Source organism: Fopius arisanus, unplaced genomic scaffold (assembly GCF_000806365.1).
Source record: "Fopius arisanus strain USDA-PBARC FA_bdor unplaced genomic scaffold, ASM80636v1 scaffold00028, whole genome shotgun sequence".
Taxonomy (NCBI): domain Eukaryota; kingdom Metazoa; phylum Arthropoda; class Insecta; order Hymenoptera; family Braconidae; genus Fopius; species Fopius arisanus.
The window spans coordinates 1,232,197-1,249,423 of NW_011887767.1; the positions used below are offsets into that span (position 1 = coordinate 1,232,197).

At 42.5% G+C, this 17,227-nt stretch overlaps 6 protein-coding genes across 7 annotated transcripts; 2 read left to right on the forward strand and 4 right to left on the reverse strand.

Annotated features, from left to right (window-relative positions):
- Positions 1-488: 488 nt before the first annotated feature.
- Positions 489-1,912, forward strand: Prp18 (pre-mRNA processing factor 18). Its single transcript, XM_011302645.1, has 2 exons — positions 489-826; positions 904-1,912. The coding sequence occupies exons 1-2, from the start codon at positions 764-766 to the stop codon at positions 1,846-1,848; spliced, it is 1,008 nt and encodes a 335-aa protein (XP_011300947.1). The 5' UTR covers positions 489-763; the 3' UTR covers positions 1,849-1,912.
- On the reverse strand, positions 1,913-3,287 carry P5cr (Pyrroline 5-carboyxlate reductase). Its single transcript, XM_011302649.1, has 5 exons — positions 3,164-3,287; positions 2,856-3,097; positions 2,640-2,727; positions 2,439-2,581; positions 1,913-2,359 (listed from the first exon to the last, which is right to left on the reverse strand). Exons 1-5 carry the CDS (start codon positions 3,267-3,269, stop codon positions 2,087-2,089), a joined length of 852 nt encoding a protein of 283 aa, XP_011300951.1. The 5' UTR covers positions 3,270-3,287; the 3' UTR covers positions 1,913-2,086.
- A 133-nt stretch (positions 3,288-3,420) lies between these two features.
- On the forward strand, positions 3,421-5,022 carry LOC105265245 (U11/U12 small nuclear ribonucleoprotein 48 kDa protein). The gene is made up of 5 exons (XM_011302648.1): positions 3,421-3,555; positions 3,617-3,785; positions 3,864-3,923; positions 4,122-4,263; positions 4,357-5,022. Exons 1-5 carry the CDS (start codon positions 3,433-3,435, stop codon positions 4,946-4,948), a joined length of 1,086 nt encoding a protein of 361 aa, XP_011300950.1. The 5' UTR covers positions 3,421-3,432; the 3' UTR covers positions 4,949-5,022.
- On the reverse strand, positions 5,010-6,583 carry LOC105265243 (BRISC and BRCA1-A complex member 1). Of its 2 annotated transcripts, none has more exons than XM_011302647.1 (2): positions 6,440-6,583; positions 5,010-6,374 (listed from the first exon to the last, which is right to left on the reverse strand). In XM_011302647.1, exon 2 carries the CDS (start codon positions 6,356-6,358, stop codon positions 5,468-5,470), a length of 891 nt encoding a protein of 296 aa, XP_011300949.1. In that variant the 5' UTR covers positions 6,359-6,374; positions 6,440-6,583; the 3' UTR covers positions 5,010-5,467. The 2 variants fall into 2 exon arrangements, with proteins under 2 accessions (XP_011300949.1, XP_011300948.1); XM_011302646.1 differs by having other exon boundaries at positions 5,010-6,383; positions 6,440-6,582.
- Positions 6,584-6,739: 156 nt separating this feature from the next.
- On the reverse strand, positions 6,740-13,652 carry l(3)72Ab (U5 small nuclear ribonucleoprotein l(3)72Ab). Its single transcript, XM_011302650.1, has 2 exons — positions 13,588-13,652; positions 6,740-13,264 (listed from the first exon to the last, which is right to left on the reverse strand). Exons 1-2 carry the CDS (start codon positions 13,630-13,632, stop codon positions 6,908-6,910), a joined length of 6,402 nt encoding a protein of 2,133 aa, XP_011300952.1. The 5' UTR covers positions 13,633-13,652; the 3' UTR covers positions 6,740-6,907.
- A 174-nt stretch (positions 13,653-13,826) lies between these two features.
- On the reverse strand, positions 13,827-16,525 carry Sec6 (Exocyst complex component Sec6). Its single transcript, XM_011302651.1, has one exon. The coding sequence runs from the start codon at positions 16,242-16,244 to the stop codon at positions 13,977-13,979; it is 2,268 nt and encodes a 755-aa protein (XP_011300953.1). The 5' UTR covers positions 16,245-16,525; the 3' UTR covers positions 13,827-13,976.
- Positions 16,526-17,227: the final 702 nt, after the last annotated feature.

Sequence of the window (17,227 nt, forward strand, 5' to 3'; positions counted from 1 at the left end):
GTAACTTCACAAATAATTTTACCGGCACCCCGAACACAAAGAACAACGAAGCAACCGCCAACCGCCCCCACTTTCGTTATCCCGCCATTTGAAAAATTCTCCCACTCCAAGACAAAGACGTCCTCTATCATGCTTCAAATTAATTACTCGATAAATATTAATTAAACAACTAGAAAAACTCGAGAATCACCTTCATGGCACCCCGAGGATAAATAACAAAGAAGCAATAGTTTTCACTCCCATTATCCCGCGGTTTTTCCCGTTCTCACGTTATTTTTCGATTAGATCGGATTATCACGAGAAAAATGATCAAGCTCGGGCTTGATCCGAGTATTTACTTATGGACTAACTCACTAGGATCAACCTTTGAGGTCCAGGAATGTCCAATTCACCAGGAACACAGATTTTACACGATATTTCACTGTTTGATTCGGAAAGCTTTGTGACTTTGCGGCGCCAAGGACTAATTTGATGGCGGACGACTTGTGCTGCCAAGCGGACGATTCAAAAATTTGCCCTGCGCGATATTTGTCGAGCAAAAATTAAATTCATTAGACTAATTATCAATAACGCAGTAATTTGTTAATAGAAAATACCAATAAACGATTTTATAAGGATATTAATTATTTCTGAATAATAGGTGATAGTGTAAAAAATCGAATGTGATAAAATATCAGGCTAACCTCTCAATTAAGCATTGTAAATAAAAACAAACCTGAGTTTTGTGATTATTTTTTTTTTAAGTCTCAAATTTAATTGAAAAATGGACCTTTTGAAGGCGGAGATAATGAAGAAACGGAAGCAATTGGAAGAGAGTAATGTTCTTGTAAGTATTTCTGAATTGAAAAAAATGGCATGATCAGGCTCATTGGAAATATTTATATTATATATTATTGTCCCCAGACTGGAAACAAAAAATACTTCAGACGAGGTGATCTTATCGCCAAGGAGACAGCAACAGCGAAGAGTAGTGGCAGTGCAAATAATCCTGAAAATCCAGTAGTCAGCAGAAACTCGGAGCAGTCTGTTGAGAATACAGTGGAGCACCAGCAATTGTCCAGGCCAGAAGTCATCAGGAGATTGCGTGAACGCAGTGAACCCATTCTTTTATTCGGCGAGTCTGAGCTCGAGGCCTTCCAACGCCTTCGCAAATGCGAAATTCTCGAGCCAGAAGTCAATAAAGGATTCAGAAATGACTTCCAAGAGGCGATGGAGCAGGTGGACCAGGCGTATCTGAACGAACTGCTCTCCTCTTCGAAACCGAACAATTGTGACAGGAAAGGAGATGTCAACGTGCCTGACGAGGAGATAACGTACGAGGACATCCAGAAGATGTCTGCCAAACTAAACAGGGGAGACAGAGACTTCGACATGAGTGTCATCACGCAATTTCTTCAGTTTCTGGTGCTGGTGTGGGGAAATCACCTGAACAGCAGAGGAACCGCTGAGAAAATGAGCACGAGGGGAAAAATGGCGAGTGCAACGTACGCACAGACTAGAGAGTATCTTAAACCCCTCCTCAGGAAGTTGAAGAATAAGTCACTGCCGGAGGATATCACTGACAGCTTGACTGAAATCGTAAAACATTTGTTGGAGCGAAATTATATTTTGGCCAGTGATGCATACCTTCAGATGGCCATTGGTAACTCACCCTGGCCTATTGGTGTCACGATGGTGGGTATTCACGCACGTACAGGAAGAGAGAAAATTTTTTCGAAGAATGTGGCTCACGTGATGAACGACGAAACCCAGAGGAAGTACATTCAAGCGTTGAAGAGATTGATGACTAAGTGCCAGGAGTATTATCCGACAGATCCATCCAGATGCGTCGAATACACCAAGAAATGATTTTTAAAGATTCTCTAAATGTTTATTTAATTGTAAATAACCCAAGAAGGTATTCGACATTTTTACGTTTTTCAATATCAACGAGTTATTGAATTTAAAATAACATTCATTCTGCTTTTGTAAATACATTTTTTGGAATTGGTAATTACCATTTTCGACTAAGAACTAAGAAAGTGTTGATAATAAAAAATCATGAATGTATACTATTTGAAAGAAATACAGTGGAATGTGAAAATGTTCAAGATTTAAATTCATTCGCTCGTTGAACTGCAGCATCAATGGCATTCATGAGTGAACCCCTCACTCCAGAAGTTTCCAGTGCATGAACTCCAGCGATTGTTGTACCCCCCGGAGAGCAAACCTCATCCTTAAGCTGTCCAGGGTGTTTACCCATTTGTAATACCATTTCGCCAGCACCGACGAACATCTGCGCAGCTAGTTTATTAGCCAAGGCCCGAGGAACTCCATTTTTTACAGCCCCATCAGCTAGGGCTTCTATCATGAGATATGCCTGTTAACAAAATAGTGATAGTAATTCCGGATTAAAATTAAGAGAGATTGTCTTCAAGAGTATTTTATATTCGACGTACGTAGGCTGGTCCAGATCCAGACAAAGCACTCACAGCATTCATCATACTCTCATCAATTCTTTCCACAACTCCACTTTTTGAAAAAATGGCCTCTACGAGTTTACTGTCTCTGGAATCAATTACTTCTGGTAAGCAACTGTAAACTGAAAGTATACATTCATTGATATTCAATTCGTAAATATCGGCAAGTAAAATATTTACCGGTGATGCCTTTGCCAACAGCTAAGGGAGTGTTTGGTAGTGTCCGGATAAGTCTCACATTCTTTTGGTGCGTGTACCTTAGAAATCTCTACATGATACAGACATACATACAATGGATCTCAGTAGTAAAGGGAAATTTGCAAATTTGGCAAATTTTGGCCCGTTCATTCGAATTACCATTAATTTAATTAATTTATGTATTAATAAAGAATGTACCTCTACTAATGAGTCAATGGTTATCCCTACGATTACCGAAATCCACAAATTGTCGGCGGCTGGGAATTCTATCGTGCGCAGAGCATCGTTCAAAAATTGTGGCTTCACTGCTAAAACAACAGTCTGACAATTTGTGCAAACCTCGATATTATGTAAAGTGGTGTTCACCCCCAAATCCTTCCAGAACTCGAGGGTTTTCTCGGTGCGAGCAGATACCCAAATGTTTTTAGCTTGTACAAATCCTAGAAATAATACAAATAACGTTATTCCACTGAAAATTAAACCCATCATTTATGCAAAAAGATGACCTTTTTTAATTAGAGGAACGGCTATAGCACGTGCCATATTTCCGCCTCCAATAAATCCGATGGTTTCTTCTGACAGATTTATGGATTTTTCCTCGATTTTCGCCATTTTTTCGATATTTATTCCAGAAACAATTGGGGTTCAACAACGTAACACGTGGTCAGGGCAGTTTGTTGCCCCTTCTTTCGCTCGAGTAGAGCGGAGCGATCAGCTGATCCTGCGACGTCTCGTTTGAAATCAAAGTTCACTGTGCTTTTTTTGTTAATTAGCAATGGAAAAAATGCTGGCTAATCGCGATGAAGAGATTAATAAACTCACAAGTTTTACTATACAAACGAAAAATCTATTAAATGAAATTGTGTCAGACTTGGGATGGAGTAATGATTCTGTAAATGTAGGTTATCTGTGCTATCCAAAAATGATTTCATAAACATAAATTAATTTTATATTATTAGATTGAACAGACGGTGACTTGTCCCTTCAACTCATCCCACGAATTACTACCAAAGAGTCTAGAAAAACATATGGAAAATTGTTTGTGGAAAGCTGAAGGCTACAGTAAAGATGACTTACCTCTATCGATTCCTTCAGTGCCTCCTGATGCCAATACCTCAATAAAACTCGGTACTCAAAGAATTTTGTAAACCAACAATATTGTATTGTTTTTTCATGTGAGCAGATACTCATAATTATTATTTTCAGATGAAGAGGCGATAGAAGAAATTTTCCAGGTCTCAAAACCCGAAAATGCCTCTCCCACAGGTGAATATGAAGGAGCCATTGCACTTCTGCATCTTTTCGATCTCTAAACATTTGAATTTTTTCCAGCCCGTAATGATTATCATAATTCTTGCAAGGACTTGCTATATCCTTTTTTATATCCTTTGAAAATATTAATTTGGTAATCCGACGTTTGCAAATTATGATTTTTGTGTTATTTCTATCACAAAATGAAAATAGGTGGCTGCAGATTGATACCCAGAACTTCAGATAGACTTCTGGCTGATTTCACCCCCGAGGAACGAAGAATTCTTTATGATTATGTGGTATCGCACACTGAGCAGCCACACATCGGAGAGGATATTGCAGATCTCAATAAACCGTGAGGAATAATTTTGATTTACTATCCAAATACTTCTGCTACTAATTTTCATTTCACAAACAATTTGACACATTAAAATGACGTATTCCCCAGCAATGGAAATGAGAATAGGACGTCGTCATATCTGGAGCTATTGGCTCAGGAGCGAAATCTGAAACGAAGGAGAGCAAAACATCGTGGGGTTCACACGAACAAAAAATCGCACACTGAGATCATGCGAGAGGTCATAAGTCAGCAGATGGAGATGTTGTCGGAGTATCTTGCTGAGAAAAATCAGGAGAACAGAATCGAGTCGGATGCAGAGGTTCGGGGGAATGGGGATCTCCGGGAACATAAGACGGACGCGAGAAATGGAATTCACGTAAAGCCAGAGAGAAATTCGCGGAAAGAGTCCTCGAGAGATTCTTCGAGTGAATTTCATCACAGGCATAAACGAAATTCATCGACCGATGTACGAAACAGCCATCACATCTCTTCGAGGAACGAGTCTGATGTCGATTATCGTAGCCAAAGAAAGAAACATTCGAAGCATTCGAAGTCCTCAAGGAGAGACTCAGAGGAAGAGAAAAAGTATAAGAAGCACGAGAGGACCCATTCGAGGGAAAGACATTATGAACATAAATTCAAGTCTAGAAAAAGATCTCGAAGTCGTGAGGATAAATCTAGAAAGAGAAGAACTCATTAATTAAATCCTTCCACAATGCAAAAATTTTGTGAAGATAAATAATTAAACTGATATCAACTGATTTAATCAAGAAACATATACTATTTATTCATCGATCAGGTCCTTCATCATCTCCACGCCCTGCATAATCAAACACAATACAATTCACTGTCTCCCAGGTACAGAATCAAAGCTCTGTAATTATTTGACAATATACTCCATCTAAAGGAACGAAAAACCGAATCAATTGAATATTATAATTTAGTCTTTAAAAAATCGAATCTCCTCTCTTACACAAAGCACAAGAACCTCGGAGTCAATGAAAAAGTGGTGAAAGAGTTCGAGTCCCAAAACTCAAAGAATAAATTCTGAAACAAGTCTTTACATTTTTCTGTGGAATTGGATTTCATTAAAATTCCTTGAAAAAAATTATCCGAGAACTCTTTGAAAATAAAATTCAAAAAATTCCCAAGAATGTCCTCTAATTTAATAGAATTGGCTTTCCAAGACAAACGATTCCACGACTTGACAAAAACATTTTCAAACATTAGTCTGAATATCATGTGTCTCTAAGTACTGAGGAACGTAGCTGGTGTCATCTTGCTTAGGTCGTTGGAGAGGATGAGCCAGTAATTTGGCCATCGTATTATGGAGAGCAGCAGCATTTCTGCCAACCTCAAAAATATAAGAATTTTGTTTGACATCGAGCTCCCCAAGTTTCGTGTAGATTTCTTCACACTCGTTCTCATCCGTGACAGGCTCATGCACGTAAACGACATCAGTAAAAAAATGTGGATTTTCCATGAGAGTACGAAAACTTGTGGGATCCGAGAATCCTGGAACACAGTGTGACCTCGAGTAAATAAGGATAACTCTGGTGAGTGAATTGGGCTCCCTGGAGCTCCACTCCAGATCGATTTTCTTAACAATCAGCTGAAAGCACTCAGTCAGGTCACAGCCCCTGGAGTTCTCCTCCAGGGCCACGTCCTCGACCCTGTCCAGATGATTAATCAGGGACTTGGGATTGTCTGTAAAGTCACACAGCCAGTGAACAATATCACCAGTCAACTCGACGATTGCGTACTCGTGTTTCCTGCTGATGGTGCCCTTGGCGCAGATAAATATCTCCACGACTCGTTTTATCATCTCCAGAGGTAGGAATTTAGCACCAGAGCCTATCTCGAAGGGAGTGCAGTCATTCTCTCTGATAGTGTCCACAACAAATATTATTCTCTCTGGAATATCCTTTTTGGCTCCACGACTCAGGAAAAACTCCTCGCTGTCCTGTCTCATTTCCTGCTGAATTGAAGATATTATTAGCGATGAATTGCCACCTGCACGATCGTGGGAGTTTTTATCAGTTGTTGTTATCGCCTCGAATTTCTTGGACATCGAGCAGATTTCATCGTTTGGCTCTTGTTTATCTGTCATTGTTGATGGGGACGACCTGGGGATTCTAATTCGTGAGCACCAGCAATTATTAATCATTCACAAGAGGTAGTCTTCTATTACCTTTTATTTCAATTCTATTCTGTCTCTGTGATGAGGTGATGTGATCATCAGGTTTTTCCAAGGAAATTCTATTTTTCAGTATTTTAGGGTTATGAACACGCGTTTATTATTTTCCGCGGGCCTGCGCAGAATTACTGTCAGATTCCTCTACACATACGTAAAATCCCATTTTTTCAACTGCAAAAAAATGTTTCCGATAAAAATAATTTTTTTTTATTAATTGAAATTGGATCTAATTTTTTAGAAATAAAAATATTACAACTAGATTGCATTAAAAAAATCCACAATTTGTAATTTTCATTCGAAAACCATTTATTCATATCCTGAATCATAATTACAATTGAATTTTCCCACGATATCTGTACACAGTTCGTCAGTAAGAAACATTCACTGAATCCTAAATCTAAAAACTTCACGAATAGATACTAAAGGATCATCTCAATAATTTTTATAGTAGAAAAAGAAAATTTACTCAGAGTCAGAGGCAGAGCTTCCCTCTGACTCATACTCCCCGACATTAATATTGAACTTGTACTCCTGATCGCATCCCAAGTACGCATCACTCATAAAGTAGAGTGTGTAGCCATGTTGTCCAGGTGTGGGAGCAACGAAATCAAGTTTGACAGTTGCAGTCTGCTGTAGAGTGAGTCGTTTGATGGACAGCAATGAATTGGTTTTGGGATCTCCAATGACGACCCACCAGCCCTCCTCACGTCTTTGTGGAAAGAAAGGAGCAACAACAGGTCCAGTGACATCATCCTCACGTTCCAGCTGCACCACAACATTGACAGTCCTCCCACTGTACACCCTATCCTTGTCCTGCACCTCATAAGACATCTCAATATTGGGATATCGATTGCAGAATTTAGCAACATCAGCCATCTGTGCATCAGTCAATTGCAGAAGTCTATTTCTATCCTCATCCTCAAGCTCCATAACATCAAAAACATTCTCCACTCCCTTATCAGTGCACCGCTTGATGGTCTCAGCTGTGAAGTGAGGCAACTGCTTGAGATAAGAATCCTTGGACCACATGGCTTGAGTGACCATCTGAGCGAGCTCCATGGCAGCGACAGCAGGTGTTAGCCAGCCTGAAGAGCTTAAAACATCGACACACGCCTGAATCAGCCTGATGGCCTTGCTGAGAACCAATTCAGTATCCTTCTGGAGCTCTGGGCCGAGCTGGATCCTGGATAAATGAGCCTGCAGCAGCAATTGCGCTTTGATATGAGGATCAGCCATTCTCTGGGCTTGTGGTGCATGTGGTAACCTCTGAGCCAAACTCCTCAGAAGATTCTCCTCCCTCTGTCTCACTGGAACACTCTCATATTCAGCAGCTGCTGCTATTATTTCCAGCAAGCCACGTATCTTCGTTTTGTTATTCAAAGACAGACTGAACAGTTCAATGGTTGCGTAATTAATGTAGTAGTAAGCAGCGATCATGCCAAGATTCAATGGCAACGTGTCCATATCATCCTCAATTGCCACACACTTGGCTTGTTCCAGATCCCCAAGAGTGTTCTCCACTAGCTCTGACAGATGATCTGACAAATGCCTGTGGGTCACCCCCTGTAAACCGTAATAATTAGGATTTTGTGTTAATCTTCGGTAGAGGAATGTCCACGTGAGGTAATCCACAGCGTCCTGTTTATTCTCAATTGTTTTGGTGACAATCTCGGCATTGAAATGATCATGAAGCCTGTGATCCAGATGAGACTCCACTGGCAACGGTTCATTCAGGAATTTTTTGAAGAAATCTTTCTTCGAGCTTTGACAAAGCAGCACGCATTTAGCATCGTCGTCTTCAAGTGGTCGATTAGCCCTTCCAACCATTTGCAAGACATCGGTAATGGGATAATCCTCGTAGGCATGAGTTTTTCCATTGTAACACTGAGTATCCATGATAACAACAAGATGTGAACTGATGGCAAGTCCCCAGCAGAGATCTCGAGTGGCAACAGCCACCTGAATTGCTCCACTCTCGAACAACTGCTCGACCAGATGTCGATCATCACTGGAGAGTCCCTCGTGTAAATACGCAACCCCTTGGGAGAGAGTCTCCTTCAACGTCTTATCTGACATCCTATCGAGGAAGGGTTTAATGTCAGCCTCTTCAGCATGGAAGAATTTGGTTTTCTGTCCCTCGGCAGCGGCGAAAGTCAGCAGATCAAAGGCCGTCAGTCTTGCTTGCCTCCTGGTAGGTACGAAAACAATAACTGGCTTATGGGGGGCATGACGAAGAATGGCATTGTAAACGGGCTTTGCCATGGCAGCTAATCGAGAGGCATTGTGAGTGATGTTGATACCCTGCACGTGAAGCTCCAGGGGAACTGGTCTGACTGATGGATGGAAATTAAAAGTTGCTGCTGCCTGTGCGTCTAGCCAAGCTGCTGCGTCCTTGGCATCTGCCAGGGGAGCTGACAGGGCAACTATTCTGGTGGGTCTTTCCAGCTGGAGGGCAATGTATCTGGCTCTTGAGCAAGCCACCTCGAGAACTGGCCCCTCCTCACCTCCAATCAACTGCAGCTCGTCGACGATGAAGAGTTGAATGTTCTGGACGTTTTTACGTTGCTTCCATCTTCGTGAGAGCACGTCCCACTTGTCAGCTGTTGTTACGATAATCTGGGCCTTTGCTATTAACTTGAGATCTGTACCAGTCTCACCTGTTAGCATAACTATCTTGTAACCCAATCGATGATTGAATTTCACCAGCCAATCTGTGTAGACTAGCTCTGCAAGTGCCTGCTTACTCACCATGTAAACACACCTGCCGTCAGATTTCTGAGATAATAATCTAGCCACTGCGAATTCTGCTATTATTGTTTTCCCAGAGCCCGTGGGCGCACCCACAAAGACATTGTCATCGGAATTATAAACTGCATTGAATACTTGAGTCTGAATGGGATTGAACTGTGGAAATTTATCCGAGTACAAGCTCTCGAATTTGGGATTTCTCAGGGCAGTAATTGGCAGTGGCTGAAGATCCAGTAATTCAGTTGGTGGGAGATTTTTCTCTGGGAGAATCAGGTGTCTGAAGCTCACTGGCAACTGTGTCTCTGATCCTATCCACCTGTCTGACACGATTCTGAGAAAATAATGCGGTGGGAGAGGTTCAAATACCGGCACAAAAAATTTAATCAAGTGCTCGTCACTCGCGTATTTGGCCTTGAGTAAGAAAAACTCGTGGTGAAGAATGACTTCGGAGTCAACATCTTCTACGAGAATCCAGAATGCCTCTGAGGCTCCATGAACCTTCTCGTCCCACTGGAAGTCTGGAGTTATCGTCAATTCAACTCTCAACGTCGATCTCGTGATAGGTTGTATGTGAGTTGATAAATCGAGTTTTGGAAACTGATGAATATATTTGTGAATTGTTTTTCCAAGTTTTGGCATTCGTATGAGCTCACCAATTTCATTCGGCCCGAGATCGTAAAGCCTCTCCCACGGAAAATTTTTTTTCTCGATCCTCTTGACAACTTCCTCTGGCATTTTTCTGAATTGACGAAGAGGTGTCATCGATTGCCACATCCTCCTATCAATCATTTTACATAATGACAGGCACTTGTCAGCGAGCTGTGCCCATCCGCGGAACAAAACAATCTCAAAAATGGCTCTCATCAGCCTAGAGGCTGACTGAGTCACAAAAACCATATCAGACATCAGAGCAAAGCCTTCGAGCTTCAACTGAGATATATAAGCTTGAAGAAGTACATTGACTTTAGCACTGGGTTCTTCAATGCTCTCCTTGATGGGAATCGGAACCCTCTCCATAAGTTTCTGCAGCTCCAGCTTCTCCTCCTCCCTGACATTGATGTTTTTGAATTCACCAGAGAGTGAGAACACCCTAAACAATTCAATCTCACTCAATGTCCTCTTCAGAAGAAGATTATACGTGGACATTGTCTCGTGGGTGCAGTAATAATGAGAAGCTATTCTACCGAGTTCAGTGGATTGGAAATTCCCTGATTTCCTGTCATATTTAATGAGTCCACTTCGATCGAGTTGAATAGCAGCAGAATGTATGAGGTCAGCCCGATGGAGTTCTAGGAGTGGATCCTCTTTGATCTTATCACCACTGATTCCATACAAAGTGGGACTCCTGAGCATTCTAATGTACAAGTAAGTGTACCCCAGCCAATTGACAGCATCTCTGATATTCTGGATAGTCCCGAGGACAATCTCAGCGTTCAACATGTCCGCCATTTTTCCTATCATCTGGGACTCAATTGGCAGCTGCTGATTAAGCAGGGACAAGTAATATTGTAATTCACTGTGATTAGTTATGAGTATTCCCTCTCCCTTGGTATCATACTGAGGTCTGCCAGCACGTCCCAGCATTTGGAGTACATCGAGAGCCCCAAGCTCCACCCATCGTCCCTTCTCAGGATTATAAATCTGGGTTCCCTTGATGATGACAGTGTGAGCAGGTAAATTAACACCCCAAGCGAGTGTTGCTGTGGAGACGAGAACCTGAATGTGCCTGTCAGCGAATAAATCCTCTACAAGAGTTCTGTCGACTCTGGTCATTCCAGCATGATGAATTGCAAATCCGTAAGGCAACAGATCCTTCAACTCCTGATTTTTCACCTGCTCAGCTTCAGTCCTGAGGACCTCCATCGATGCTGAGCCCTCTCTCAAAAATGCCCCGAGGGTGTCTTTCTCCAGACACATATCCCTGATAGCTCTGGCTGTCTTTCCAGTTTCCTTCCTCGAGTGAACGAATATCAATATCTGATTTTTACCAGCATGCAGCATTGTCTTCTCGTAAACAATTTCATTCATCACTTGAAATCGTTTGATGGCCTTTTTCTCAGTGACACCGATGTACTGCTGCTCCAAAGCCACTGGCCTGAAGCTGTTGTCGAAGTAGAATAATCCAGTCTCTGGGGTTATCCTCAAAAAGACAGCGACATCCTTATAATTGGGAAGAGTGGCAGACAATCCAATAAGACGCACATCTTCTTGGGTTGTCTCAATATTCCTTATGGTTCTGGCAACGAGAGCTTCAAGGACCGGTCCTCGTTCGTCATGAAGCAAGTGAATTTCATCGATGATGATTAATCTCACGAGAGATGTGAAGGTCTTGTCGCCACCCTTTCTCGTGATGACGTCCCACTTCTCAGGGGTGCAGACAATCACCTGACTGGCAGCTATCTGCTCTCTAGTCAGCTGGTGATCCCCAGTGAGCTCTGAAACTGTGATATTGTAGCTGGCCAAACGTTTACCAAAATTACCAGTCATCTCTTGTACGAGGGAACGCATTGGAGCGATGTATATGATCTTAAACTCATCGGCATTAATTGTCCCATCATCGTTGATGTGTTTTCCAATCTCTCTCATCATTGTCAATAGAGCAACATTCGTTTTTCCAGCTCCAGTGGGTGCACACAACAGAAGATTCTCATCACTGTTGAGAGCTGTATTATGTAATCTACTCTGGATCCTGTTAAGTGTTTTGAAGCCCTCGAACGCCGGCTGAACGTACTTGGGTAGATGATCGATGGGATACAGTTTCTCATCTTTGCCAAAAGGTTCTGGTTTGAGCGCTGGCACGTGCACCTCTTCATACCCTTTCCTCTTCTTCCTGAAACTTTTTTTGGGTAAGGTGCACTTGGCGGTAGGCAGAAAATGACTACCCTGAGGAAAAACTAGATCCTCAAGATCGACAATATTCCTGGTGCCTTGAACCTGTCCCCCAGGTCCCACCAAATCCTCTTTCTCCTCTCGTCTCTTCCTCTGAGCCCTCGCCTCCATCGTCTCATTACCATCGTCATCATTTTTACCAGTGTCCAACTGTCGTAGTATCTTCGCCAGTGCTGGATCGTCCTTCATGCTCTCTCGAATCTTCTGACGATCAGATTCTGATTGGGATGACGCCAGCATTGTGCAGTAGGCAATCATGTGACGTTGTTTCATGAGCTGTTTTATAAAGTCGAAGCAGTCGTACCCCAGGAGACCAACGAGATCATTCTCACATTGACGATCACTTGGCGCATCTTTCAGAACATTCAGAACCTGAGCAGCACGTGCCTGGGACTCAACAGCATCCTTGTAGATCCTGCTGAGTCTTCTCTGAAGCCAGTAGGCATCGATGTCCAGGGGATGAAGGGTCTTCTCTTTCTTCGCCTCCTCAGTGCCCCCGAGATTCTCAGCATGAATCAAACGATCGACGTTCGCCTCCTCCCCCTCGTCCCCCTCGTCGTCATTCTCCCTGACCTCTCCATAAACATCCTCATCGTCCTCCTCACTGCTCTCCTCGAACTGAACATTTATCCCATAGGTCTCATCAATATTCTCCTCGCTCGTTGGATTCTTCTCTTCATTACCAAAATCTGTAATTTTTTTCCCAAGATTCACCAATAGAGCGAATCTCTCGTCCGGCAGCGGTCCCAGGAGTAGTTCCGTCTCTTTCTTCTTATCCTTGTCCTGACGATCGCTCTTCAGGGCCCCCAACACCTCGTCAGCTGCTCCACAGAGAATGTCACGTGGTTGATCACCCAGGGCCTCTTGGATGAAGCTCAGGAGGACCTCGTAAGTCTGACGTGTTTCCTGGGTCTTTGGACGATACACTATTCCCACCATTTCGTCTACACCCTCCGAGAGAAGCGTCGCACCCTTCATTCTCGTGAAATCGTACTGCGCCTCGTCACGTTTTTGACGTTTAGCTTTACGTTCTTCTGCTTTACCTGGCTTTGTCCTCTGCGCCCTGTCACCCATCCTTGTTCCATCCAATTTTCCCACCAGGGACATGACCTCACCGGTTGCCTCATCTCGACTTCGCCGTTCGATCAAACGTACGTCAGCTTGCAAGACAAGATTCGAATTCTGGAGGTGAAGAAAAATAATAAGATTATGGAGAAATGATTCTTAAAAATCAATAATTTTCAAAATATATATAATTCATAAAATAATGAATATATTGATTAATGATAAATTTAGAGTTTGAAGTAAGATTATTATTCATGGTTTTTTACATTTTAACGTTGGGTGCACGATTAACAAAAACATAACCTCAATAACAATGAATGCTCCCCAGTGGAACAACAATGTGTGAAAGTTGAAGACTATTAGACAAATTAATCGCGTATAATTGTATAAGGGTGGCAAATCTTAATAGATAACGAAATTTAGAGGAGAAAATCACTTACAGCTTTGTACTCGTATTGGAGTTGTCGTGCCGCTGCGTCCGCCATGTTTACGACGACTGTCAACCTGTCGGCGACTCACCGAGTACTAAAAAGTACCAAAAGTGCACTGACCACAGCGCGAGAATTCAAAAGTCCGAAATCTATGCTTTACTATTCTTTTCATTCAACTTGCAACTCTGTGCAGAGCCGAAATTACTATAGACTACTCATTTGGTAATTATTAATTATCTGAAGTTTTAATATCATAATATTTACATTCGCTATATTTATATAATATTTATACTCTATTAATCATGATTTTCATTTCAGTACATAAATATCGTAACGCTCATTTGAATTTTAAGACGATCAAGGCATAGACTGGTGTTATCTTATGGAGCAATTCGACCTCAAGGTTTCCAACTGAGAAAACTGTCCTGGAGGACGATATGCTTGAAGATGCTGTTACTAATAGTCTGTGGAGATCGCCTGTTCCTTTGTGCTTCCAGGATGTAACTGACCTTCTCCCTGGCTTCACTCCTAGAAATATCTCCCCTCAAACTCAACAGCCTGACCAGATGATCCTCAGTCATGTCCGGATATCTCTCAACAAGTGAATGGAGATCGAGAGATAAAATCTCAGCGTCTTCACACCTCAACACCTCAGCCAGTCTCTTAATAATTTCAAATGGCGAATCGAAATTACCAACTTTGGGCGCGATTCTCACAAAAAAATTCTTTAATTTATCGGCTTCAGTCATGATTTTGGAAGTGCACGTGAGACACTCATCGTAAGTCTTGAGGGATATCTTCCTCTGGAGCATCGCAGCGATATATCTCTTGGCTATTAAATTCTGAGCCTCAGTGATAATATACTCAAAGTTCTTGGCCCTGAGGTGATTATAATCCTGAAAATAATCCTCGAGGGTGACGCAGATTGTCTCAACGGGAATAGGAGAATTCAGCCATTTGGGTGTTAGCAGATCAATGAATTGTGGCTCCAAATCCAAGAAAGATTCCTCGAGTAAAATAGCACCAGCCTCGTTCCTCAATTGTTGATAATGGCTCAACAGTGCTTCGAACTTGACAGCAGCATCCCCACTGGCATTTGCAACCCAGTACAATTGCTTCATCTGTTGTGCAAGCTCGACATACTGCAGACAATTATTGACAACCGTAATCATGTGATGAGTGAAGTAGGGAACCTGACTCCTGTCCTCAAAGTGTCTTGCCTTGAACTCGAGGATGGCCTGACGATACATAACTCCATATTTCGTCACCTGCTCAATGCATACAACGAGAGCTTTAGCTGTCAAATCCGTACTGATTGTCTTGGTAACCTGGAGGTTCTGATCGATCATTTGAAATATTATGACTGGAGCTGAAGTATGGTAATAGGTGTCCTGAGTACTGCTCTCATTCAGTGTTCCACTCCACCACTCGACCTTCTCAGTCTCCACTGTTTTCTTCATCCAGTCCTCGTAATTCTGGCACATATTCCTGAGATATTTGTCCTGGAGGTCATCGAGAATTTCAGGACTCAGGAGAGGCCCAATATCAATGGTATCTATGTGCAATTCTGGGTGCTGCATCAGCTCTGGCCCCGTGTAAGTATTCATGATCCAAGCGAGGAGAGAAACGTATTCATTGCCTTCCAATCCCCCCACGATGAGTTCCTTCAGGTGCTGGGACAAGTTGTTGTGGTACATTTTAACAAATTTATTGACAATATCGTATTTAGGCGGGAAGCAGGGGCCACAGAGAGTCTTAATAACCCTGAGATCCTCGAGGATGAGCTGTCTGGTGAGTTCCAAAAACCTCACAAGCCACATTTTATTTGTTTTCCTGTCTTCAGCCTGAGTACCCTCGATCCTCTCACCCACAGATTTCTCCAGGACCTTCATCGCCATCTGCTTCCAACTCTTGGGTCTGCCTGGTGGCATAAAACCACTCTGTCGATGTCTCTCGATGGCAAAATGATCTGCCTTCTCCTCTCTCTCAATAATCCTCAATGCTGTGACAATAACAGTCGGTTCCTTTCTAACTGTATTCAAGGTTCTACTCAAAACCAAACGAATTTGCTTCTCCATCAGCTGCGAGAGTGTCTCAACATCCTCGAAATACGCCTTCAGCATAACTTTATCAGGTATCGACTGATTTGGAAGTTTGTGGAGCTCATAGAGTAAATCATCTCGAGAATTCTCGAGATCCATTAGGCTCTGGTGGGCGTGAAGCAATTTACCTTCGTTTATCCACTGTCGTGTCTTCTCAACGCTCTCAGGAACCGTGAAAATGTGTTTCAAATTTTCCTTCGCTGTTACGTATTGTGAGTGTCTCATGTTCTCGTCCTGGACTGCCTGCAGCTTCGATGACAGCTCCAGGGCTGAACCAAATGACTGGCCAATCAGGTCCAATTCCTTTTTTATCGTCTCGATACTCTCCAGGGAATTCTGGAGCTGATGGAAACCAACTCTTACACCGTCTAATTGACTTTGCATTGCTGTCTTCAACATTGTTTCTACTGAGGCTTTTTTACGCCCTATTCTACGTTTGTACTGATCCACTTTTTCCAACTGACCTGGACGTTGCAACATATTTATCACATGTTTGGTGGCTGTTGCTTTGGCCTCTTCCTCCAGCTTTTGCAAATCGTTCATGTTGGATTTTATTTCCAACATTAGGAGGAATTGTTTTTAATGATTTTTTCGATAAATTATGTCAGGTTAGTGTGGTTTTGACAGGTGGACATTCAGAGTAAGGTATGATACAAGCAGGTATTTTCAAGCCAAAAACAAGAGACAAGTTCTTTCAGGCGGCACAAGACAGCGCGGCGGTCACTATCACCTTCCCCTCATCGACATGTCATCCCTTTAACCCTTGGATTTTACGTGATTGCACTGTTTTTTTTTAAAAGAGAATTATTTATTAGGTTAAGAATGCTCGCAATTATCTTATCTTGTCAAATTGAGACTGCCCGCGGTGTACTGTGCGCGTGCGCGGAGTATCGCCTGGCGACCCCCCCCCACTCGAGCGCCACCTCCAAAGCCCTGCCATTTTCGAGTGGGGAGTCAGTCGTTCGGCGGCAGTGCGTGGAACGGTCGGTCGTGTGTCGCGTAGTGAAAATCTGTTAATATCGGGGTCCTAGTCAGTGGAGAAAACCAGCGCGGCCTGTGAACATTGAAAATACAAAGTGCGGGACTTAGTGCAAGTGATTTTGGGATGTGAAATAATTTTTTAAACAGTTTATCAGAGCATTTTGAGTGATTGAGATTTTTCCTTTGTTACGCTGAACTTCGGTATTGCCGAACGGCCGCCCGGCGTCGTTGTGTTTACAAAAATTCCTTTGTCCGTTTCTCGGAATTGTTTAGTGTGTGTTTAGATACGGACTGAAGTGAGAGTGCGAATTAGATTCGAAGGATTACTTTCCTCATTCATCTGATTTTCAATGAGTAAAAATATTATTTGATCTTTGATATTATTTTATTGGTCTTTGTGGATTTTGCGTTGTTAAAACATTCTTGGTTGTGTCGTGAGTGATTAGTGAATGTTTGAACTGTCTCGAGTGCTGGTGCTTCCAAGCCGTGAGCTTCAACCTGAGATCATCAGGATTGGAGGGAATCTTGCAACCGACTGCAAGGTGAGTTTCGTATGCATTTTTTTT